The 26,236-nt window shown below is 52.6% G+C and overlaps 1 protein-coding gene across 3 annotated transcripts in view; it reads right to left on the reverse strand.

Annotated features, from left to right (window-relative positions):
* Positions 1-200: 200 nt before the first annotated feature.
* The window catches only part of Slc25a37 (solute carrier family 25 member 37), a 33,052-nt gene continuing 7,016 nt past the window's right edge, over positions 201-26,236 (reverse strand). Inside the window, exons 2-4 of one of the 3 annotated variants that reach the window (XM_048330273.1) lie at positions 5,773-6,001; positions 3,806-3,862; positions 201-1,228 (exon numbers count right to left, since the gene is read on the reverse strand). In XM_048330273.1, coding sequence (XP_048186230.1) covers positions 708-1,228; positions 3,806-3,862; positions 5,773-6,001 — 807 coding nt within the window. In that variant the 3' untranslated portion in view covers positions 201-707. Of the gene's footprint in view, positions 1,229-3,805; positions 3,863-5,160; positions 5,478-5,772; positions 6,002-26,236 lie in introns of those variants that run through there. The other 2 variants (XM_048330276.1, XM_048330275.1) reach the window with 2 other exon arrangements.

The following is a 26,236-nucleotide window of genomic DNA, read 5'->3' on the forward strand; positions in this document are numbered from 1 at the left end:
ATTCTTTAACGTACCTTTTTCCCCCATTAAAAGAGAAATTCAAGATATGCTTAGTATTTATTTCACATTCAAGTCAAACTTCCACCTTGGTGGGGGGGGGGAGTTAGGGTTGCACTCAGCCCTTTAGTACTGTGGCGCCTCTGTACTTCACCTGACAGGGGGATTCAGCCCTCTTATTATTATTTGTTTTTTTTTTTAAAAAAAAACACAGCTCGATTTTCATCCCAGCTGCAATACTATTAATGGACACGCACAAGTGCACACACACACATTGAAAAAACTTCTATGTAGAAAAAATAAAGGATAAACATTATCCACCTATTTTAGACTGTGTAATGAAACTTTTATATACATAGACTCTCTTCCTTTAATACGTTCAGCCACTGTATTTCTTCTTCCCTGAGGTGTGACCTAAGGACCCAGGAAGGAGACGGACACATTCCTCTCGGAGGACACAAAGCCACTCCTCACTCCTCGGCGCCCTTCCCCCGTCCTTCCTGTCCACTGCCACTTGCATGTCCCCCAAGGACAGCCTCGGGAGCAGCGGCCCTCCTGTCCTCCCCTCTTTCTAAGGCACCCGGAGCAGAGGGTCTGGCGCAGGTGCCCTGCAGGACGGGGCCCGGGTGTGAGGACCGGGGTACCCGGCAGCCACAGGAAGCCTGTGGCAAACAAAAGATGCGGCATCAACTCCCCACAGCCTGCTGCTTTTAGTACGGAGTTCGACTCTCCAGCTCGCGCTTGGTGAGGATGTACTTGAAGAACTCATAGACCGACCAGGAGATGGCGGTAGAGGGCATCTGGTAGATGACCCGGGCCTGGATGCCTTTGAAGTACCCAGCCAGGCCGTTGAGCTGGTACACGGTCCGGAAGGCATTGGCCATGCCTGAGAGCCGGCCGCCGACCTTGGCCAAGGACAGCGCCATGTTCTCCTGAGTGTTGAGCAGGGTCTTACAGACGTCCAGCGGAGTGGTGGCGGCCGCGGCCAGGGCCCCGGCCAGCCCGCCCGAGATGATGTGAGACTGTGGGTTGTAGTCCCGGCGAGGGTTGACCTGCTCCTGCAGGAACTCGTAGGTGATGAAGTGGATGGACTGGAAGGGAATGTTCATGGTCAGCTGCGTGGTGTAACTCCGGTAGAAGGCCCCCAACCCCTCGGTCCTCCACACCGTCCGGATGCAGCTGAGGGCTGACCGGTGCTTCGAGTTGAACATCTGTAAGCGCTGCTTCACCACTGTGTCGGGACGGCGGGGCAGACAGGCCAGGCCAGGCCGGACGGGCAGCCAGCGAGCAGGCAGGTGGTTGGTTTGGCCCCACCCCAGGTCGGAGTGAATGGGAAGCCAAGCCAATAAAGAGAAACAAGCAAGTTAGACACACTGGTAAAGGGCATCCAGAGCGAGCACACACAGCCCCAGCCTGGGAGGCCCCCAAGGGCTTGCACCAGGCAGTCCCGATTCAATCATCCATCTCTACCTGTGGGACTCAGCACCAGGACGGTAGCCATGTCCACAGTGGCTCCCATCTGTCTCCAGTTAAGGTGGCCCTCAGCCAGGCTGCCAGCACAGGCTATATTCGCTGACCTGACTCATCGCCCAGATCCTAGCTGCCACTGGTCCTGGGAACCGACCACAGTCTGAACCCTGCCCTCACCCTCTCTTCCCTCTTCCATCCTCAGAAAAGGCCTTCTCATAGGTCTAGCAGAAAAGTGTGTTGTCCCTCGCCTGTTCTCAGGGATCTGCACCTCTGACCATCGTATCAGCGTCTGTGTCCTGGTGTACTTGAGACAACACTAGAATTGCATCTGCCCACCTTCAGAGACAATCCTCATTCTGACAGCAGTGATGCACAGAACAAGAGGCGATGAGGCAGAGTTCCCCCAGACCGTGGGGTTTTAACAGTGTCCAAGAGAATTCACGCAACAAGAATACTAGGTAAGGAGGGGTGAGCCACCCCTAAATCCTTTTTTTTAAAAAAGAATAATACATGTGCTTCACTAACACAAGCGAACAAACTGATCACTGACCCGGATTGCTTCATGGAGTATAGAGAAGGAAACTCAGGATACACACCGCCTGCCTTCCACACCCAAAGATCCAATCAACCCTGCAGCAAAACTACTCAGGAAAAAATGTGTCTGTACTGAATAAGTTGGGACTTTTTCCTTGGCCCTATTCCCTAAACAGCTCAGTGTGATAACCACTTACACTGAATTATGTCATGTAAGCAAGCCAGAAAGAGTGTGTTCAAGACACAGGTGACTATTATACCGTTCTATGTAAAGGGCTCTAACATCCATACATTTTTGTATTCATGAGGACCCAGAGTCTCCATGACTACTGGTTCCGGGGCTCAAGTTCAGGCCCTCACATGGTCACACTTGGCTTTTTTACAAAAGGCTAGCCTCCACCTACTTGAACCATACCTCTGCTGCTGGCTTTTCGGTGGTTAACTGGAGATAAGAGCCACAGACTTCTCTTCCAATGGAAGACTGGCTTTGAGTCATCATCCTCAGATCTCAGCCTCCAGAGTCGCTAGTGTGAGCTACTAGCACCCAACTGGGAATTTTAAGATTTCCTCCAAACGACTTCCTGCCTACTTCAGACCACTCTCCGGGCCTCAACACACTTGGTCTTGAATACCTCCATTACAGGACAAACCACGTGGACAGGTAAGTTGACTTAAGGACATGACGTCACAAGAGAAAACAGAACATGAGTCGTCTTTCTGAGCTCTCTGCTGTCTATATGAAAGTAAGGAGGGTACGTTTCATTCCAGCAGGTCCCACTATGCAATGAGAACATCTGCCTAAAAAGCTCTAAGAGCATGACCTCAACAGCCGAAACAAGTTCCCTACCTGCTAGGTGGTGGGAAGTAGCTATGAGAACAAGCAAGAAACTCCAACCTTAATAGACAAAAACCCAACATAACCTGAGACTTTTCTCTCCCATTTTCCCTTCCAGCAAGGCACCATTTTCAGGTGAGGGGACAAAAGTGGAGCAAAGTGCATGTCACCTATGGTTGCCACCAAGGAGAATGGCCTAGCTAAAGACAGCCCCAATACCAAGCCCAAACCTTCCTCTCTATGCAGACCTCAGATGCCAGAACAAACAGAGAGCTAACAGTAGAGGCTTGCAGAGCGGCAGCGCTGAGATTCTTTTTTTTAAAGAAGACTCTCAAATATCAAGGCGGGGGGGAGGAGGGGGCGCGGACAGCCCCCAAACCTGGCTACATGTTAATTTCCAAAGTAAAGCAAGCAGCGTACCAGGGCTCAGAATTCCATTCTGTCTACATGTATCTATATGAAATTTTCCACGACCATTTCAAATTGTAACACGAGCCTTTGAAGGGCCTCCGACAGATCCCCCCTACATTTGAGGGTAACCAAAAAAATGTAGGAAAACCCCAATGTGAGTGTTGGTAAAGGACACGTGGGTCAGTCCCTCATGCAGACACACTCATGCACACACCGGTTTCTAGATCACCACGATCTAGAAAGATCACTAGGAGGACTGTTCCCAGTTCTGCTACCCCGAGCCAGGAGACAATCAGCGTTCTTATCACCTCCAGGGAGGCTACAGGCCAGGGGACCATATATTTTTAGTAGCTGCAGGTTTACCTCTGTTCCCCCAGCAAGAAGATCATAAAAACTCCAATGCTCCTGTCTCCTGAGACAATTTCCCAGTCCTCCTGGTGGCTCTGTGGATGGCCCTGGCCCTGGCACACCTTCTGCTCTTGTCCGCTCCCACCCTCTCCTTTTCTCCTGCCCCCTGTACGGCCCCTCCTGTTCTTCCCGGGAACCGGAAGACATTACCTTCTGCCGGATTCATTACCGCATCGTGGAGCAAGGTGGCCATACTCCCAGCTATCCCTGCAAAACAAACTCCAGAAAATTACCCTCCGCAGCCGGGCGCTCTGGCAAGTTCCTGGAACCTACAGTGAGACCAGCTCTGGACTGAGCTGTCTGAGGACCCAAACTGACTCGTAGCTCTGCCCAGGTGAGCACTGACGCTTCCGATCCCACAGCAGGAGTAGAGATGGAGGAGGCTGACACAAGCCTGGCTCGTCAACCCTGGGCGAAAGCTACATGTGCTTCTGGGCGGTACCCAGAAACCACAGGGCATGGCGTTTGCCCACTGTCTAGATTGCCATTCTCTCCTGTCTCCTGCCTTTGTCTATAGATGTAATCCACTGCGCCTTGAAGGTCAGGTGATTAAGGGGAGTAACAGCATAAATAGGGCTGGGCAAGTAGGGAATCTTCAAGAAAAATTCCATTAAAAATCTAAGCACTGGGTAGAAAATGGGTAAAAGAGGAGGACGTCAGGAAGTGGGAATCTGATAGGTTTTTCAGGGTAAATTTGCAAAGCGATGACTGGCTTCGTGGATGAGAGATACTGTATGCTGGTCTCCTCTGGCCTAGCTTCAAGAACCAGGCACTTCAGTACCCTGAATTAGTCCTGGAACTGTGCATTTCCTCCCTTCAGTAGTTCAAATTACCAGTGGGAGGAGGAAAGATGAGGGACAGTGAGCAGGCTAACTCTTCAAAGAGGCATAAAACTGCCCCCTCTCCTGCACTTGAATTCCCAAAAAGATCACAAGGGAATCACAGTTCATCACAAAGCTACAGGAGCGGCACTGGGTAGGCCTCGGCTGAAAGTGCGTTCTGTTAAAGCTCCTTCAAGAAGCCAAACCAGCACTTCAAGTAGTTTGGGCAAAAGGAGAGCCCAATGTCAAAGGCCCAGGGCAACATCGCACGGCTCTTCCTAACCACCTCAAGAAATGGAACCAATGGCCAATAGCTTAAAAGCCAAAGACGTGTCTATAAACCATCCGGGTACACTTATTTCTAAGGCCTGATGATGGAAGGTGGCTTTGGGATTCTGAGCAGAGTAAAACAAGAAGGGAAGTTCTTGCTGGACACATCTACCTTGCTTGAGCGTTGAGAAATGAATTATCAAAAAAAAAAAAAAAGCACGCTTTACATTACTACCCATATTTCCCTTGTACACGAAAACAAGATCCATGAACTAAAAGACCACCCAGCCTGGCCCAGTACAGCATAGGTTAAGAGCTGACTGCCAACGTGCAAGCCCCCCACCCCGGCCCTCCCTCAGTCAACCACACAGAACCACCGCAGCCCTCGTTCGTAGAGAGGCGACTCGGACACACGGAGGAGGACGGGGGCCAGTCCCCGAGTCTCCAGAAGCTCAGAGTGGGGCAGGCCTTCCGCAGTGGCCAAGTTCATCAATCAGCCATAAAACGTCTTGACCTTTTAAAGCTTAGATCTCGGTGCGCTGGAGACCTGCTGTACCAGTTTTTAAACAGTCTCAAAGAAGCTGTCCAGAGAACTTTGTATATGTGTGTGTGTGTTTGCTTTTTGCTTTTTTTAAATCCAACATTCAAAAGTGGTGTTTCTATCCGGGCTTTGTTTGTTTGTTTGTTTGTTTCCCCCTAGGTCTGATCATGACTCGCTTTAGCCTGTTTAAAAATCAGAAAACAAAACAATAGCCCACACAATAATAAAAATAAATAAATAAAAGCAGAACACCTCGGACACCACTTTGCCCCCAGGTTTCAGAGAAGGAAGGAAGGGGGAACAGAAAAAAGCTTGTGTGTGCACGCGCGTGCACGCCTGTCGGAGTGGGTGTGCACACAGCGACCTAGAGTTCTCTGTTCCTGAGCAAGCTGCCGAAGCCGACGGAGGGAGGAAGGCCCCCGGGGTGGGGGAGGCTGTGCTGGAGCAGAGAACTGTCTAACTGCAGACAAAGGCTTTCAAAATACCATTGGCTAGGTGGCTGTTTCCTTGGTGGTTGAAAACGTCATTTAAAGTCCTTTTCATGTTCTCATAACAGGCAAAATACATGGCGTGGGCCGGGCCCGCCCCCATCATCATCACGTTCAGACCCCGCAAGGGCCTCCAGAAGCCTTCCGTCCTCATGATTTTCTTCAGCGCTCCATAGATGCTTGTGTACTGGGCTTTGGGATCCGGGTTCAAACTCTGCATTCGTGTCTGCAGAGGGGCAAGAAGAAATAGAAGAAAAAAAAATCACACGTTAACAAAAACGGTTGGGGGGAGAGGGGGGCAGGTAGGAAAAAGGACTCCGCATTTTTTGAAGAAAAGGAGAGGGTGCTAAATTTTACAGGATTTCTTTGCAAAGAAAACATATTTATTCTCTCCCTTCTAGAAGTCCATCCCTGTAGCTGGGGCGTCCATGTGGACCATGCCTGGAATCCTAGCTACTTAGGAGACAGAGATCGGGGCTGTGGGCCTAGGCCAGCCCAGGATACAACCAACAGCTGGGTACAGCGGTACACCCCTGTCGTCCCAGGTGTGTAGAAGGCTGCTGGGATGGATGAATTGTGGTTCCCGGCCAGCCAAGGCAGAAAAAAACCCATGAGGCTCCATCTCCATGGGAAAAAAAAGGCCTGGGCACTATTGGCATGCACCTGCTCTCCCAGAGACAAAAAGCCTGAAATAGGCAGATCGTGGCCCAGGCACGTGCTTGGACTAAAAATGAGATAGTATCTCAAAAAAAATCAATGCTAAACAAGGCTTCAGGCATGGCTCCGTGGCAGAAGACCTGCCTGGCAAGCACGAGGTCCCAAGTTCAAACCCCAGTAGCACCAAATAACTAATACTCTCCATGCGCCCCTGCCACACCCACATTCATACAGATTTCATTAGGCCCCGGACAGGGGAGGTTAAAGCACAGGAGGAGCAAGGAGTGGGGCGTGGGAGAAGGTGCATCCCACAGACACCTGCCCTCCGTGAGCTGTGTGGTTTCTGAGGAATCCTTTAACCCCTGCGGGCCTTGAGACCTTCAATTAAAACACATGTTTGTGGCAAGCAGCAATTAAACAATACATGTGGAAAGCCTTTGTAAATTCAGAGTCCTGGATAAACAAAAGTACAGCTATCCCTCAGTGTCTCTGGAGGTACTGGTTCCAGACTCCAAGGGATGCCAAAGTCTGCAAACAATCAAGAGTGCCTTACTAAAAGGCACTGGTGGCTCGCGCCTATAATCCCAATTACTCCGGAGGCTGAGATCTGAGGATTGTGGTCTGAAAACCCAGCCCCTGAGAAGTCTATGAGACCTTACCCCCAAGTTACCACCTAAAAAACGTAAGTGGAGCTGTGTGGCTCAAAGTGCTAGAGCGCTAGCCTTAAGCAAAAACACTCAAGGACAGTGCTCAGGCCATGAGTTCATGCCCAATGACAAGACTAAATAAATAAAATGGTGTACAGCCTATATAATGTGCCAGCATACTCTAAATCAACTACTGATCATTTCTAATACCTAAGATGACACAAATGCTATATAAATAATTATTAGACTACTAGCCATACCTATCCCTCCTACAACTAGTTCCACTCTGGCTCTGAGTATTCTGTATCCTCATAGATCTGAACCTCTGTCTTTGAACGTTCTTGCTCAGCCCTACTAGGTAGGATTCCCACACCCCGTAGGCCTCACCCACATCAGACGGCCCAAAAGGTCTCGTTCTCAGTTCTTTCTGATGGGCCACCGTAGAGCTGGGAGCTGGCTTTCCCAGGCCCTTTCCACAACAGCCACCAGGCATGGAAAGCGGGGTAAAGGGGAGGAGAGTGCTGCTCCCACAATGCCCACGCACGTACCCAGACCTCAGTCTACATGGTTCTGTGAATGTATTATGTAGGTACGGTGAACATTAGGTGACTTTGAGAAAAGCAGTTGCCATCTATAATGGGACATGAATGCCTTTAGTTGAAGGCATTAAAAAAAAAAAACACTCAAGAAAGAAGCTTTCTTCCACAGGAACTTGCCAGACCCAAGTTGTAATAACAGCTCTTCCCTGGTGTGCCTAGCTTGCCAGCCATCCCACGGGTTTTGAACTTGCGGCGCTCTCAGTGATGTCACAATTGCTTAAAATAAACCAGAACAGAGAAAAAGGGTGGGACGGGAGGACATGAGAGACTTTGATGTAGATCTCTTTACACAGACAGACCAGACACACACACACACACACACACACACACACACACACACACACACACTCCTTACTGGCTATTGCTCAGAGAAAGACCACCAGCCCGAGCTCAGACCCTCCTGTACCCCCAACCCCAGCCTTTAAAGGAGGGGCTCTCCAGCTTGTGAGGGGAGTAACCATTAATCCCCCAAACAACACTATACAGAAAATCTAATATATATGAGGCGAGCACTTTACCACTAGGCCATATTCCCAGCCCTCAGAAAATCTAATATTTAAAATGTATCTAATGTATAAGATGCATTTATAATATATAAAATTTGCTATATATATATATGATAAAATGGGCTCTTATTAAAAATGGAGTGAAGGGGGCTGGGGATATAGCCTAGTGGCAAGAGTGCTTGCCTCATATACATGAGGCCCGGGGTTCAATTCCCCAGCACCACATATACAGAAAATGGCCAGAAGTGGCGCTGTGGTTCAAGTGGCAGAGTGCTAGCCTTGAGCAAAAAGAAGCCAGGGACAGTGCTCAGGCCCTGAGTCCAAGCCCCAGGACTGGCCAAAAAAAAAAATGGAGTGAAGGGCCTTTGGCTCTCCAATAGGTCTCCCTACAACTCCCCAAAACAAGAGTCTTTGTCATCGTCATCCCCCCGCCCCCCCCCATCTAAGAGCTGGAGAATCATGTAAAATCAATGACCTGAACTAGTAGTCATTTTGCAATTTGGGCTCTCAGAAGATATTAAAGTAGCAAAGAACACGGGACACACTCGTAGCGACCTTTCCTTTCACCAAGAAAGGACACAAAAACAGTAACAACATAAGCAACCGCCACCACCACACTCTCTCATCGAGCCCTCAAAAAGAAAAGAAGGCCACCTGCCATTGCAAAACGGCTAAAATTAGATCTAGCCTAATTAGCATCTCTACTTTCCCTCTGCCCACCAGTGGCCCAGCCCGAGGTAGCGCCGGGCCACGTGGCCCCAGGATCCCGGAGGCCACGCCGAAGCACACACGGGCTGGATCACATGGGCCGGGGACCCTGCACCTTTGTATTTTATAAATAGATTTCCATGCTAACCCTTTCAAAAACGACTTCGGGTGGTTTGATCGGAGGATCTCTTATAAGAGACAGGCAAGCGTGGCCACCGAGTGGGTGGGAATTGTGGTGGGGACTGAGGGGCGTGGCCTGGGTCCCCTTGGCACTACAGAGGCGCTCAAGCGCTACATGCTAAAAAAAATTGGAAATCGCTCAAGCGTTCAGAGCAAACAGCTTCTTAGGGTTCACCAGCCGTGTCTTACAACTGCCCCTGATAAGACGTAAGAGCCTCCTGCCACACACACCACAACAGGACGATCCAAAACTCAGCTTTGGGTCTGGGGATATGGCCTAGTGGCAAGAGTGCTTGCCTTGTATACATGAAGCCCTGGGTTCGATTCCCCAGCACCACATATACAGAAAACGGCCAGAAGTGGCGCTGTGACTCAAGTGGCAGAGTGCTAGCATTGAGCAAACAGAAGCCAGGGACAGTGCTCAGGCCCTGAGTCCAAGGCCCAGGACTGGCAAAGAAAAACAAAAACAAACAAAAACTCAGCTTTGGGCTGGGCACCGGTGGCTCACGCGTGTCATCCTCACTGCTCAGGAGGCGGAGATGTGAGAATCACGAAGCCCAGGCAGAAAAGTCTCCTTGAGGCTCTTATTTCCAATTAACTACTCAAAAATCAGACGTGGACCTGTGGCTCAGAAGAGCACGATTTATGCAAAAGAACTCAGAGACAGTGTCCAGGCCCCAAGATCGACCCCCATGGGGGGAGCAGGGAGGTGAAAAAAAACCTCCAGCTTTGGGTTGGGAGTGTTGCTCAGAGATAGTAGTCTCTCTTACAAAAAAAAAAATTCTCTGTGATTCTACCTATAAAATGTGAAAATGAGGGCTGATGTTTTGTATATATCTACCTGGGGACGAGAGACCGGGGAAGGGGAGTGGAAGCAAAGGAGGACCCATGGAGGTCAGGGGTTAAACAAAGCGTTCTCCATCCATTCAAGAGAACATCCATTCAAGAGAACCAGCCTTGAGAAGGAAGAAAGTTCTGACCCGTGCCACAACAGAGTGGCACTCTTGAAGGCTGTGCTGCTGGAGGAAGCAAGGTGGTTACAAGCAGATAAAAACTGCACGATTCCACAGAGGGAAGGGACCTAGATTCAGAACGGGAGGAGAGCAAGTGTAACGCGTGCGGGCTGAGGATGCGTAGCAGGAGGGGTCTGGGATAGGTAGGTGGTGGTGAATGTACCTAATGCCAAATGCAACCGTGAGCACGCTTGACAACAGTCACAGCAGTGAATTTTGTATATGTATATTTTATTACAAGTGCAAAAAAAGAGAGAATTGAGAAATGAATAAATCAGGATTCACAGAGATAAAACCACCACCGTGTTACACACACACACACACACACACACACACACTTTTCACCAATCACTTTTCCTGACTGGGTTTCAGTTCCTGCCCAGGCCGCTAGCTACATGGCCCTTCCTTTCCTAACTATCTGCTTCTATGTCTGTACTGTAATCCTCATCTCTCGGAAATCTGTAAGACACTGAGCACACTTGAAGGCTGGAAAGGCCTTCAGGAATGAAACCTGCTTAACAAGGTCTCACAGACCACTTCCTGAGTGTGCCTCTTTGGCAACACAGACCTCTGTTCATTTAATAACCAGTTATACTTTGCTGTGAAAACAACACAGCCAGAGCCAACAGCAAACAGTTCCAGCGAGGCACAAGGGGCAAAGAGGGCTCCCAGGTGTCAGAAAGCCCCTCTGCTTAGGAGGCGCGGTGGTGAGCAGCCTGGAGACAGAGGCTGGCACCTGGTAGAGGCAGGGACCTGCAAAGGAGCAGGTGAGCCCCTCCCAGGCCTCTCACACCTACTTGACCAACCTCGGCTTACTCAAAGCCGTGAAGAAGGAAAAGACTCCAGAAATCAGGGGGCCTTACAAGTCCCCTGAAGCCCCAGAACCATGGTTGCAGAAGGGCTCAACAGAAATGACCAACACCGCAGAGCCTGTACTGAGCAGCTCCGTAAATGCCCAGCAAGGCTAGAAGGGGGAGGAGCGCCTCCCCTCAGATGCCAAGGCAGGAAAGGCCAGCCTCCTTGGCCTGCTCCCTCACGGAGGGGAGGAGGGGGGAGGGAGAGTGGAAAATGTGTGTTCTGTCCCAGGTGAGATGGAGGATCACATAACGGAGTACCCAGGGCCCCAGCCGGGGGAGCACCTGCAGCCCAGCCTGGCCTTTTCAGACGGGGAACTAGGACCCAAGCAGGAAAGGGACTTGTCCAAGATCCAATGGATGGGGAGCCTGGGAACGGGGTATGGGCCCAGGGAAGAGAGGGGAGCCTGGGAGTGGCAGGCCTTCTAGAAGATTCTGCCTAGACCTCGTATCTCCACCATGCAGGCCCTGAGCAGCTGGTGATTCCCAGCTCCCTCCCCCACCCACACACACACCTCAGCTTCTCCAAGGGAACTTCCCATGCTCAAGTAGATGCGACATCCCTCCCGCACAGGCAGTGCTTCCAGAACCACAATGCAAAACCCACTCCCTGGGAGCCAGGTGTTTAATTGGCTGCGATCAAGCTGTGATCCTCAGATCTCATCCTCCTGAAGAGCTAGAATTACAGGCATGAGCCGCCAGTGCCTGTCTGATCTTCTCTTTAACAACAAGCAAACCGTTTTTCTTTTTCGTGTTGTTGTTTTATGAAAGAGAGCAACTACGGCTCCGGTCCACAAGGACATGTGGGTGCACCAGGAAAACAGGATCGGATCGTGTAATACGGGGGGTTGGGAGGAGGTCCCGACAAAGACACAGGAGCGAGAAGAGGGGAGAACCAGCCAAGACTGGCTGTGGCTGGAATATTATGAGAGGATCAACAAATACCTGGTACAAGAAAGGCAGATGGGGGCCGGCCCAGGAAGGGAGCCTGCTGAAGACCTCACAGAGGAAGAGGACCAGGTGTTCGCATGGCTGCTTACTGCGCAGGCCCTCTCCTAGCGCAGGAGCAGGAGGGAAGAAAAGGATATACACCTGGCCAAAGCCCCAGGTGGCCAGCACCTACCCAGAGCAGCCCACGGGAGGAGTGTGGCCTGGCCCCAAGGATTAGCTGATCTCTGCCCTCTAGGTGGGGCAAATTCCCAGCATTCCAAGTGACAGGACGGACAGGGATTTCACGGGCGCCACTGGTGACATCACTGTAAGGCAGAAAGAAAAGCGAGGCAAGGGACTGGACTGGAGGGAAACCTGAACCACGACGGGTCACTCACCCCCCACCGTCTGGCTCAAGTGAGAAGACAGCCAAAGCACAGCAGTATTCAACAGCTAAGGCATCTAGATACGCCAAGGGTCGGGATGCTTCCAAGAAAGAATTGAACACACTGCTAGGAAAGCAGCCTCCGGGTGGGGGGTGGGAGGGATGTGTTTCTGACTGAGACATCATCAGCTTGGTGGAGGTCACTGGCTTATCCACACCCCATTTACAAGTAAGGACAGACGTCCGGGGGAGCCGGAGAAACACTTCACATAGCCATCCAGGCCAGGCAGGTCCCCCCCACATTCTGGGACAGAAGAAGGCAGCCTGAGCACGAGGAGCATGTGCAAAGATTCTCCAGCCCAAGGGCTCCGCCACCCTCTTTTGCACAGCGGAGATCCTGGAGAGCTTCCGATGGCTTCAGAGCTCTGCCACCCCTGCGCCTCCTTCCGTGGTGCTGCTACTACGGATTGGCCCGGGGCCCCCAGAGCTAGCTGGGGAACCTCGATCTCTGACAATCTTCCAACCACACTGGGCTGAAAATCTGAATTGTGTAATCCCATGGTAATCTAGTTCATCTAGCCAGGCTCAGAGGCAGCCGGTGTGCTGAAGGAACTTCCATTCTGGCTGAGGAGCCCTGACTAGCAGGTGGCTAAGGGCCATGAGGAAGGGGGTCGGCTGGGGACAGCAGGGCATAAGAGAATGGGCCGGAAGCCCTTCCAGTCACGCAACAACTGCGTGGCGCGTGGGGACTCCGTGCACCACGCCACGCTCAAGAGCCGAGCACACGGCACGGCACCCAGCCCTCCACCACCTCACAGGACAAGTCCTACTCCATTTTGTCACTGCGTGAACTTGGGTCAATGATGGAAGCCCTTACCTGTGGAAACCCCTATCCCAGGCACCTCCTGAGATGAACGAATGAGAAACCTCAACACATCCATGTTAGTCCAATAGGTAAGGTGCTCACTGTGTGTCTTCATTGCCGGCTCCTGACCCGGGGGGAGAGGGACGGGGACGGACACTGCAACGGTGAAAAGACGGCCTGGGCTCCCCCTTCAGGATCTACCAGCCTCGCCTTGCCTGAAGGAGTAGATGTTTCTCTGTGCTAGCTGACCATGGCTGTCCTACACAAAGGACTTCTTTGCAAGTTGGAGCTGGACATCTTTTAGCTACACAATCAGAGGATGATAATAACAAACCACACAACAGACCCCAGCAGCCACAGAGCACTAGTCTGGGAGTCCAGGCCACAGTACCAATCACAGACAAATGAAATCCTTAGGTAATAGAAAAAGAAAAGAAACCCCCTTGGACCAACCCAGCGTGACCAGCGCTCAGATTCCTATGGATACAGACCCAGCAGAACAGACTCTGGAACCGCAGCTAACACCCCGCTCTGCCTCTTCCTCCTTGACCAGCGGTGACCCCAGGCCTGAGCTCCCGAAACTGGGTCCTTATCTGTGGCAGCGGCTCAAAACAGCAGCTTCTAAAGTCTCAAGATGAAAGGCCTCTGCTTGACATGTGACATGCAGCTGCCTTCTGGATAAACATCAGGTTCCTAGGAAGATGTCTCTGCTGACTCCTAAGACTCACCGCTGAGGATGCAGTTAGGGTGCTGGGTGGGAAATCGCCCACCTGACACGGGCATACCCTAGCTGCCATTCCCAGCTGCTGTCCCATTGAGCAGAAGCAAAAGCCCGGGCCAGGTGAGGGAGCGGACTAGGCCACAGCTGTGTCACAAGGGACTGACACTCCCACCTTTCTTTTTCCCTTGTCATTTCTAAATGAATGGTCAGGCCTGCTTAAGTTAATCCTGATTATATAACAAAGGAAACTTGGACAGCTAACTAGTGGTGTGGGGGGGGGGGAGCACTAGTATCAGTTTACACAAGCACTGAAAGTCCCAAACAAAAGCACTCTGGGAAGCTCACTCACCTGACCTCCCTGCTCCGGCCTAGGGCCAGTCCTGGGGACCTTTAGCAGGTGCTGAAGTCCAAGGCCAGCGAGGGGCCTTGAACATCAAAGTTCCTGGATGCTGAAAGCTTGGTCTGTGCTGGCCAAGTTCCCCACCATGACTGAGCCTTGCCAGGGCTCAGGGTCCGCTGCCTTCTGAAGCCAGGAGCAGCAGCAGCCGGGTGAAGGCCTAGGTCAGCTACGGGGCTGGACGCCAGAGGCCCCCTCACTCAGGCAACCCTGCAGCCCTGAGGACCGGAGCTGGGGGAGCCGCTGCTCACTCCAGCCTGCCAAGGTTTGCACCAGGTGTCTCCCTTTGCCAAACCGCTGCTTCTCCAAAATGTGCATCCAAACGCAAGCACGACCACAGGGACGCATGGCCACGTAGGGACCCGGAGCGGCTCTGTCACCAAAGCCTCGAAGGATTCCACGCCGTCACGTCCACTCTCTCGGCGTCAACTTCCAGGTGGGAAGCATGGATTTCTACCCACAAATAAGCCCGAGGGGGCAGAAGGTTTCTTGTGTTTTGTTGGCTGTCTGTTACAACTGCAAATACCGGGTGAAGGACTAAGTGCGGGGCTGAGTGTGGTGGTACACTCCTGCAATCCCAGCCAGGCAGGAGGCCTCAGTGTAGAGATCTCACTATGAGGTTGGCCGGGGGGTAAAAAGTGTGAGACACTATCTCAAAAATAACAAAAAGCAAAACAAAACAAGGGGCAGTGCATGGCTCAAGTAGCAGAGGCCTGCCTAGCAAGGGCGTTCCCGAGTTCAAACCCCACTGAGAGTGAATATGTAAATAAGTAAATAAACAAACATTGGAACTATACTTATAAATGTAGCTATCAGAATGTTTCTAAGGAGGTCCTTTCTAGTCTCTGAGGACCTGAATGTATGAAACTGGTAGAGCCTTTGATTAAACCAACGTGAGCTTCTGCGTGCATTTATTGGAAATGAATCTACATATCCATCAGTCTTTCTGGCAGATTTAGAAACACCTATATTTAAAAAGTTAGTGAGGGACCAGTGACTCACACCTGTAATCCTAGCTAGGCAGGAGGCTACGATCAAAGGAGCACAGTTCAAAGCTGGGCTGGACCTGCAAGCCCAGAGCTTCTGCCTCCAAAATAGCTACCAAAAAGCCAGGCTAAAGGTGTGACGCAAGTGGTTGAGTGTCAGCCAAGCTGGACAAACAAGCTGGACAAGGACGCAAAGCCCCGAGTTCAAGCCCGAGTACCGGCAGTAAATCCAGTGACTCTAGGAAAGAAAGCAAAGCCTAGGAAAGGAAAATGCTATGTCACAGATCTAGAGTCCCTCACCTTCCCACACCCTGACCAGGCCCTGCTGACTCAGTGTCTCCTTACCTAAACATGTTAACCCTCCCCTTTCCCTTCCCCCAAATCAGCACCCCAGCAGCTCAGGCAGGGAGGACCCACCCACTGTGTGTGAGACCAGGTGATAATGGTACTGCCTTTGGGTGCAAGCCAGAAAAGCGGGGGGGGGGGGGGGGGAGGGAAGCACCCACTGTGCTATGGGCACAGGACGGGGAGCCGCGTACCTCAGAACCCCGTCTCCAAGCCGGGTGTGGCCCTGCTAGCTTTCAAGCCCTTCATGGTAGCCACACCTCGGAAAGCATGCCCAGTGATTAGCCTATTATGGGGGGGGGGGGGGAAGCAGCTTTCAAAGCAGCCCTGTGGCCGGCCTCCGCTTGCTCATTCCTCTGTATAATTATATCGAGGGACGCATCTGCACCTGGCTCCTAGGGGAGCCAGAGACCGTCAAGACAGCATCGTGGTTTGCCATGTCAGCTGTGCGTCACCAAAACACATGCTCAATAAAACACAGCCGAGGAGACAGGGACCAGCGAGGTTTCACCCACAGGCAAGCACGGGAACCTGGGGGGGGGGGCCTTGTTGTGATCTGTAACCCCCCCCAAACCCTGCCCAACCCCAAAGCACGGCCACCATCTGGGCCCACAAAAGTGAATAAAGCTGAACCCCAAAGTTCACAGGCCTGAGTGTCTAGGGTAAATGCTCCCAGTGCTGTAGAACCCCCAAACGCTATTACCAAATGATATCCACAAGGCAGGACGGGAGCCAGTCTCTTTTCTTCCCACACCTTGCACCTTTCGCAAGAGACCACAGGAAAGAACAATCACAAGTGTGAGTGGCTCACACCTGCAATCCTAGCTACTAAGGAGGCTGAGACCTGGAGGACTGAGGTTTGAACCCAACTGGGGCAGAAAAGTCTCCGACACTCTATCTCCCAAACACACAGCAACAATCCAGGGTGGAGACATGGCTCCAGTGGTAGAGCACTGGTCAACCAAGCAAGCTGTGCAATTGTGAGGCCCTGAGTTCAAACCCCTGTACTAGTAAAATTAAAAAAGAATAGCGACAGCCTATCCAAAGGGAACAGACTTAACTCCCAGCCTCCAGGTCCCACTTGACAAATTTAAAGTAGATAACAAGCACAAGTTCGTTCCTGCGCTTTTGAGGGAGTCGTTTTTTTAAGTGTTCTTAGATACCTAAAGGAATTCAGGAACTTTGCATTGTAGGTGAGGTCTCGGGCTTCTCCCAGAAACAAAGAACTCAGGCGAGCGATTTGAACCAAAGCTGCACTGGGGCCTTGCCAGTGAGGTTCCCAGAGGGGTCAGAGGAGTCCTGCCGCACCCACAAGACCCTGGGCACAGAAGTTCCTGTGGGTCAAGAATGCGTTCCTTCAACCAACAATATCCTCCTTGACCTGCATGTTCACACACTGCGAGAGTCCAAAAAGAAATACGACCAAACTGCCAGGACCATAGTTCGAAGCCATCCCCCAGGCTTTCAAGAAAGCCTGTGAGACTCAAATGTGTAACCAGCAAAAAAAAAAAGCCAGAAATGGAGCTGTGGCTCAAGTAATAGAGCAGCACCAGCCTTGAGCAAAAAAGCTAAGGGAAACCAAGTTCAAGGCCGAGTACGTACACACACACACACACACACACACTTTTAAAGGTTATAAAGCAAAAGTAGAAAAGCACCATGAGACCAGACACAGGAGCCCTCATTTCGACTTGGGAAGGAGCCTGGGGGGGCCCGGGGACGCCCCAGGAGAGAACAGGGGTCGTGTGGGGGTTGAGGGCAAGGCCTGGAGAGCAGATACGAGGTGGTGCGCCTGATGGGGCCTGCAGGCAGCCTGTACAGCCGCTGACCCCGGGGCCCAAGGCACAGGGAGTCATTCTACAAGGGCGCTAGCCTCGGACAATGGAGAGAAAATGGAGTAGGAGATGATCTGTCACTGTGAAATCTCCCGTGAGTGTCACCCTCCAGGGGGGCGCGGGGGGGGGGGGATGCTGCCAGGACCCTCCCCCACGCCCTCCCCCCACCCCACCTTTCCAAGCCATGCCAGGCCAACTCAGTCTGCTGCTGGCAGGGCTGGGTGACCTGTGGCCGTGCCGGCTGACCCCTGTGACTCAGCTTCCAGCAGGCAGGAAGGAGTCAGAGAGCTATAAACAGGACCTTCCAGAAGCATCTGCCACATTGCACCCTTGCTTCCAGGGTGGGGCTGTGGCCATCCAGCCTTTCTAGAATTGCTTGAATGAAAAGGCTACGGTCTCCAAGCATGGCCGCTTCGAATGGATTAAATAAGCTACCATTTCTAGGCAGGCCCTGAGGAATTCTAGGACAAGCAGGGCACCCAATGGATCCTGGGTAGCTGGTCCTCTCCAGAAACCAAGACTGCAGTCTTGCTGGCTTAAAGGGCTACACCTGCAAGTCAATACTTGATACCCAAAGTCCAAAGAGCACCCCAATGCAAGGCGGGGTAAGGAGTGGCACTGCAGAGCTGTCAACTTCCCTGGAGAGCACGGAGTTCTAGTGCAATACTGCCATTTCAGACAAACGCTGAGACTCGAGCTCCGAATTTCCCTAGGGCCTCTCTGTTGGTCACTGTGTCCCTAATTTTCTATCTCAAGCTAATTAAATGCAAGAATACAAGAGCCTGGATAGAAAGGTCCTCTTCCATCCTGACCCTCCAGCTTCCCTTACCTGCACCACTGAGTAGCAACTCAAGCACAGGCCTTGGTTCAGGGTCATCTTAAAAGGCTCCTAAAGGCCAGGTACTGGTGGCTCCACACTAATTCTAGCTACTCGGAAGGCTGAGATCTGAGGCTCCCAGTTCAAAGCCAGCCTGGGCTCCAATTAACCAACAAGAAGCTGGAAATGGAGCAGAGCTGGAGGTCAAGTGGTAGAGCAGCAGCCTGGAGCAAAAAAGGTAAGGGTGGTACCCAGGCCCTGAGTTCAAGCTCCAGTACTTGCACGCGCGCGTGTGTGCGTGCACACACACACACACACAAAACAAAACAAAAAAGAAAGGGCTGGGAATGTGGCTTAGCCAGAGTTCTTGCCTTGCATGCATGAAGCCCTGGGTTCAAATCCTTAGCACTGCATAAACAGAAAAAAAACGAAGTGGCGCTGTGGCTCAAGTGGTAGAGTGCTAACCAAGGACAGTGCTCAGGCTCCGGGTTCAAGCCCCAGGACTGACGACAAAAAAAAAAAAAAAAAAAAAAAAGAACAAAAGTTCCCAAATGATTCCTGGTCATGACCAGAAATCTGTTTTCAATTTACAACAGCTCCCAGCACAAGCATGTTTGTAATAACTTTGGGTTTCCAGGGGATGGAAGAAAATTTCAGAAACTTCCTCATGATGGCATTATTGGAAAATACAAAGACCTTGAAGAGAGGCAGAAAACAAGAATTCTCAAGGTTGGGGACTCAGAAGCCTTGAGGGGGAGCAGGGCCACCACAGATAGTAACTTCAACTTCTCTACCTCCTTCCAAAACTTCCCAAGATTTTGTTGGAGGCAGATAAGTAGCCAAGGGTCATTCCAACTTGCAAATGCATGCTTTAATATCATCTCTACAACTAAAAGTCATTCCTGAGCTGATCATCTGGAGAGCCGAATACAAACCTTAAGTCATTTGGAAAACAACTTAATGGAACACATCACCCAAGGTTCAAGAACCAAGGGTTTTAAACACGATTGCATTAGAAGAGCGATCTCCAGGCTTGCATAGACTTTAGATGGCTCAGACATCCAAACCTTCCGCCAGGTCTTTAGCTCCAGATCAACCTGCTGTTTCTATGATTTCTTCTGGGGAACGGTTCTGCACTGACAGACCCAGAAAAAGGGGCAGGCTCCCTCACCCGTTCAAAGCTCCCAGCTCCCAGGCCGAGTGACAGAGGCCTGCTTTGCCAAGGGCATCTCGCACATAGAACGCCCAGCCACGGGGCGGGCGGGGTCAGCAGGGCTGTGCTCACACCACTGGGCAAACGGGACTCTGTTTCCCCAAGCTTCGGGATGCAGGAGCTTCTAGGTATCCCTGGACCGGAAGAGAAAGGCCTCCTGCACGTCAGAGGCACCAAGCTCAGAGGCAGAACGCCAAGAGGAAAGAGAGGACAGGGAAACGCACACGGCTATGAGCTTACCTCCCCAAATGACAGGGAACCAGACACGAACCTGAGCCTCCAGGACAGCCCTGGGCCCAGGTGGCTGCACTCCAGCCACTGTCCTCCGGAAGGTGTCCTTGTCACCTACACTGATGCCTTTGTAGCAATCTTCACTCCGCCGGGTGTGACCTGGACCAGCCCAGGTCACGCCAGCAAGCCCTGAACCGCCACACGTCACGTGACCACTCTGAGTTTTTCAGCAGCTTCTCTGGCTGCTGCTCCAGGAGACATCTGTCACTCCTGCCACTATTAATTATGGAGTAGTTATGAGCAGAAATGCCTTTGATATGACAACTTCTCCTCCCTTGCGCCTGCCCTCGGCAGTGCAAGTCCCCACCAGGGAGCAGGCTGGCTGCTGCCCCAGAACCACCTCGAGCCAAAATATCCTGGGCACAGAGGGGCTGCTTCAGCCCAGGGAGGAGGTGGGGGAGAGGAGCCACCCCGAACCACCACACCATCCTCGGCAAGGGTCAGGACAAGGCCCCAGAGCAGAGCGCCAGGGGTTCCGAACACAGCCAGGCATCGTGGGGACGTGCTATTGCTATAATGTCTTCAGAGAATTGTACAGCCACCCCCCTCCCTTGAACAGAAATGCCAATAGTTCAAACCTACAATCCCAGCTACTCGGGAGGCTGAATTCTGAGGAGCAAGGTTCAAAGCCACCCTGGGCAGGAAAGTCCATGAGACTCTTAATCTCCAACTAACCACCAAAAAGCTGGAAGTGGAGCTGTTTTGTTCACACACCCACATATTTGTCGAGCTGAGACACCCCTCTCTCTTACTGCTTCCCGGGGGCAGAAAGGTTGTTCCCACATTCCCAAGGGGTCCCTAAGGGATCACTGACGAACCCGCCCAGGACCCCGACCCTGGTGAGGCCCAGGCTATGCGGAGCCTTCTGCTTCTCACAGTCCAGTGGCCACTACTCCGTGAGGATCCGGGGGGACCCAGTTACACCCTCACCAGCCCCCCCGGGAGTCTTTCCAGGTGGAACTGTGACGAATCAACAAGGCACGGGGCTCCTCAACAGAACCACAGAGCTGGGGACCCAGGCGAGAGCCTCCAGGGTGAGACATACGCCCCCCCCCCCGGCAGTGCCCGCGCCTTGGAACAGGCCCGGCCACCTCGCGGGTCTGACTGCTTGGCAGTCCTCTTTGCCCGCCACCCAGCCACCTTCATCCAGGGGGGCGTCCGTGATTGTCCTGCAGGGCAGAGCCCACGGGGCGCTGAGGCCCCGTGAGTCACAGGACACCCGACCAGCAGCCCCTCCCCACCGTCCACGCCAACGCCAGGCCCTGCGCAGGGCGGGTGAGGGCCCAGCCAACCCTTCAACCTGAGCACCTCCGGGGAACGGGAAACTGTGTCCCCCCCCACACACACAGGAGAAAAGCAAGCAGGCTCAGGAAACGCCTCGGTGCTCCTGGGGGACCCTCCCCATGACATCCCCAGACTCTTCGGCTGCCACTCAAAGGGTCTCCCTCTCAAACATTCAGCGTAAGCTGGGCGCCAGTGGCTCACGCCTGGACCCCTTGCCACCCAGGAGGCTGAGATCTGAGAATCAGGGCTCAAAGCCAGCCTAGAAAGACAACCTGGGAGAGTCCTACCACCATTTAGCCAGCAAAGAGCCGGAAGTGGAAATAGGATTCAAGTGGCAGAGTGCTAGCCTTGAATAAAAAAGCCAAGCGAGAGTATAAGGCCCTGAGCTCCAGCCCTAGTATACACACACACACACACACACACACACACACGCGTGCACGCATGCACAATTAAAAGTGAGCATGGATGAGGACAGTCCCACCGAGAGGCCCCAAGCCACAGTCCTAGGCACACTGCTGCCCTCCGGGACGAGGCAGGCCTCTGCAGCGCCCTTCCTCAGGCCCCAGGTGCACAGATGGCTCCCTGTGTCTGCAGCCGACAGATGGGAGGCAGTGGGTAAGGAGAGGTCAGCCAGCCAAGGCTGTAGATGCAGGGTCCCCGGGCCCTGTGGGAAGGAGAGCCTGGCTTTTCCATGACGTGCTAACCTTACCCTAGAACAGGATCCTAGCCTGATAGCACGAGCGCTGGGCGGGCATCTGCACGGAGCTTTGCATCTACAAACCCAGCGCCTGCAAACCTGGCGAGCCAGTCTTACCCAGGAGTCACAGGCGGTCCTGCAAGGTGGGCAGGCAGTGTTCCCTCCTGCAGATGAGAGACTGGCAGCCCTGGTGGTCCACGGAACTCACCACAGGTCACCTCTGTCCTGGACCCTGGGGCGGGATCCTCCGACCACTCAGGATTTGAATCCCTGTACGAAATGAGAAGAAACCACAGAAGCTGCTATGTGTTCCACAGAGGAAAGCCAAGCAGGGCCAAAAATATCCTGCAGGGCTGGGGATGTGGCCTAGTGGCAAGAGTGCTTGCCTCACATACATGAAGCCCTGGGTTCCATTCCTCAGCACCACATATATAGAAAAAGGCCAGAAGGGGCGCTGTGGCTCCAGTTGGCAGAGTGCTAGCCTTGAGCAAAAAGAAGCCAGGGACAGTGCTCAGGCCCTGAGTTCAAGCCCCAGGACTGGCAAAAAATATATATATACATATATATCCTGCAGCCATAACCACTTGTCGCCAGCCCTTGGCCTTCTTCTTACTGGAGGATTTGACTGAAGAACTCCTATCTATACCTTAGAGCCCTACATCCTGGGTCAATACTTTAACATGTCATGATTTCCTTGGTGGCTCTCCTGAGGCTCCGGTTTCTCCCTTGTAACAACACAGCTGGGCTCCATCATGAATCCCTTCCACCTGTTTTACAAATGTCCCTGAACCCAGCACAAAGGGGACTCAATACCCTATATACCTTCCATGCCCCCAGCTCTGGTACTTTCTGAAGCTCAGTTTTCTCATCTATGAAATTAAAAATAGCACATGCCTTTTCCCACCTTCAAAGAAGAACAGGATCAAATGACAGAGCAGAAGTTTAAAACCTTACAGAAATACCATGAAGCATAACCACAACAAAAATAAACGCAAGAGCCGGTAATAACTGAGTGCTCACCACGTTTGGATCTTAATATCCCACGGGCACCCCCTCAACACTCCGACGTGAGAACTGTTATCTCCATTGTTAAAGAGCGAGAAGTAACACACAGCACCTTGATCTGGTACCACGCCAAGCAATCTGCCCGCAGAGCCCACGCTGTTAGCCTGGACCCGCCAATCACCAGGCACGCTGCTTTCCACGCATGGCATTAACCGGGCTGTCCACACATGTGATCTCACCCAAGCTTCCCAACAGCCCTGGTCAAAAAGGTAAAACAGATGATATTCGCACAGTTCCCCGACGAGAAAACAAGTTCAGAAAAATGACTTGCCCAACGTTGCCAAGCTGGTCCATAGCGAGGCCAGGACTTCCATGCAAAGCAGTCACCGGGCTCGGTGGCCTCAACACCTGTGTACATGGGACGTGCCCAGAGCCCGCCGGAGCCCCTACCCACTGTGGCATCTGAGAGGTGCCCTCCCTCGTCATGCCAGGACACGGGGCTTGGGGGGTGGGGGGAGGGATGGGCAGCTCTCAGGGCGGGGGAGCCCCTGAGTCTCTGGCTGGCCGTGTCTGATGGGAAGGCGCTCCGCAGACACAGGAAGGTCTCTGGATGACAGGCTACCGGCCCACTCCTTGACCCACGGGGACCAGTCATTTCCTAACCCCGTTATGCAACTCTCGCTTGGACGAGGCCCTGGCTGGGATTTCTCCCTATTTCCACATGATGTGTTCTCTGCAGAGAGAAGGCCTGAATGTGAAGCCGCGACATCGTAGCGAAGTGACCAGACACCCCCAGCCCTTCTGGCCTGTCTGGGATTACGGGGAGGGCGAGGGATGTTCTCAGAGACACTTCTGTGAGTTTCCAGAATGACTAAGGAGCCACAGGAAAAAGGGAGGGGAGGAGGGTCACCTGGGGGTCACCGTCTCCTACTGCACAGAAGCCCAGCAATCTTGCCTCGCAAGCTCCAGCCTCGGGACAGCACCCCTCCTGCCAGGCCATCCCGGCATCTGGACACGCCAGGCCCTGTCCTCCCGGCTCAGGTACAAGTGTCGTGCCCCTCGCCCCCTTCCTCCCCAAGTATAATTTCAGTGACCTGTAGTTGATAATGCCAGAAAATACCACATGGAAAAATCCCAGAAATCATGCACAACTTTCCAATAGCCTTTATTACAGTGTGATGTTACAACCGTTCGACACTACTAGTACTACTACTACTATTATTATTATTCCCCATCTGTTACTGTGACTAATTTTTTTTTTTTTTTACTTCAGTTCTTTTTCCTGATGGGGCCTCATGCTTTAGCCTGGGGCCGGCTTCACACCACCATCTCCCTAACAGTGCCTCCCAGGTAGGTGGAATGACCCCACTACACCCGGCTTATTGGCTGACATGAGTCCTGAAAGTTCTGCCCCACCTGGCCTCGAACTTGGGAGTCTCCCCATCTTCACTTCCCAAACAGCTGAGCATGCAGCAACACATCCAGCTTTTACCATACACATTATATAAAGACTATGAAAGTCTGTATTGGGCTCACTGTCGTGTGTAGTACCAGACATCCACAGAATGTCTCAGAAAGTACTGTCTCGCGCACACACCCAGGATAAGAGGGGGCCACTGTACACAGGTTTCTCTCTTCAAAGGAAGCCTGTCCTGTGGCCTCCACTCGGGGTCTAATTCTACAGAGCAGCCTGCTTTGGGTATGGGGGCCAGTCATCCTTAGTTCTGTAGCCTGATGTCTGGCATGGGGCAAAGAGGGCAATCAGGAAATGTGGAATGAAATGAGAGACCAGCCAGGTGACAGACTCTGTGGGGCGGACCAGCAGCTTGCTGGATCCTACTGGGGGGGAAAAATGGGAGGGGGACAAACAAAAGAGCTGAGGTGGTCTTTTCTTTTTCTTTTTCAGCCAAGATACACAATGGATTCTGCAAAACAAGACAAAATTAAAAGTGGCATTTGTGGAGGTGCAGGTTTTTTAACTTTGAGGTTTCTGTTCTGTTGGGTTGTTTTCGACCATCTCTGAAACATCGTTATGTCTTCATTCACTCAAACCCACATTCCCAGAATACCTCTGTGAGCCACAGTCTGAGGACAAGTGAGAGGAAATGAGAGGGGAGAAGGCATGTCTGGCCACAGGTCAAGCCACGTGCGGAGGGGCGATGAGGGCAGGGCGAGAACACCAGAAATGACCCGCCGAAAGGCCAGGGGAGCTCTGCCCACGTGGGGTGGGGTGGGCATTCCATGCCAGGGGCCAACCTTATCCCGCATGGCAGGGCCATCCAAGTACCACGACCCAAGCAGCCACAGAGCGCCGTCTAGGTTTGGAATCATGCAGATCTAACCAGACGTACCACGCAGATCTTCCGGATCCACCAGGAAGCTGGAGCGGCTACGTACGAATGGCTTGCTGGGTCAACTGCAGTGTTTACTAACCAGATGATGACTGAGCACCTGCTAAGTGCTGGGTACCATTCCTGCCAATGGGAATGCAGAGGGAAGTGATATTCTGATGAGAGGAGCCCCAGACATAAATAACACTGTCACTGGAAATAAAATGTAAACACTGTAAGCCTTGGGATGCCTGAGTCAAAGGAAGTAGATGCTGCAGAGAAAAACAAAGCTGGGGCAGGTAACCGGAAAGTGCAAGAGGGCAGGGAGGGGGCGCCCATGGGCGGGGTGGTGGGGGGCACGCCCACCTATGGGCGGAGTGTCTGGAAGGAACACCTACTTGAGGGAGGGACTCGTGGGGCGCGCCCACTGGTGCCAGGGCATTGCAGAAGCCTAAGGAAAGGGGCAAATTCCACCTCCGGAGCTACCCAGCAGTGGGGAGGAGGAAGAAAACAAGTTCCAGATACACTATGAACAGGTCTTCCATGCCCTTAGACGGGATGGAGTGGGGGCAGGGAGAAGGGCAGCTCATCCACTTGGGACATACTACTGGACAAGGCTTTGAGGTAGTCCAAGGGCCATCTGTACCAGGCAACTAGAGACTCCGCTCCCGAGAGCTTGGGCTGGAGATACGGATCTAGGAATTATCAGGACACAGGTGTAAACTGAGATGGTGCTGGGGAGACAAGAAGGTGGGGGCAGAGTTCTGAGACCCAGAAAGCTGCCCAGGGAACCGAGGACGAGCCAGAGCCACAGAGGGAAAGGGAGGGTAGGGAAGAGAGGGACCAGGCCTGCCCAGAGGGCACCAGGGGTCAGCAAGGGAGTCATAGGTGCAAAGGCCAAGGGCAATGGGTAACAGGTGAGCAGCCGAGGCCAGGAGTCAACAGTGTTCCCAGCACTGGTTAATTTAAGGAAGCAAAAAGGAGCAACGGCAGTCGGTTTGCTTGCAGGAGGAGGCGGAGTGGGTGGGGGTGCTCTGGGCTTGAGGGGTCCAGGTTGAGTCACCAGGGTGGGTTCATTCCTGAAGATGTGACAGGCTCGCACCTGCGGCAACGTTTCCCAGGAAGAGACTGGAGGTGGGGGAGGGCAGAGACCCTGGAACTGGGTCACGCAACATGGCGGTGACAAAGATGCCTAC

The sequence above is a fragment of the Perognathus longimembris genome, chromosome 21 (assembly GCF_023159225.1).
Source record: "Perognathus longimembris pacificus isolate PPM17 chromosome 21, ASM2315922v1, whole genome shotgun sequence".
In the NCBI taxonomy this organism is placed as follows: Eukaryota; Metazoa; Chordata; class Mammalia; order Rodentia; family Heteromyidae; genus Perognathus; species Perognathus longimembris.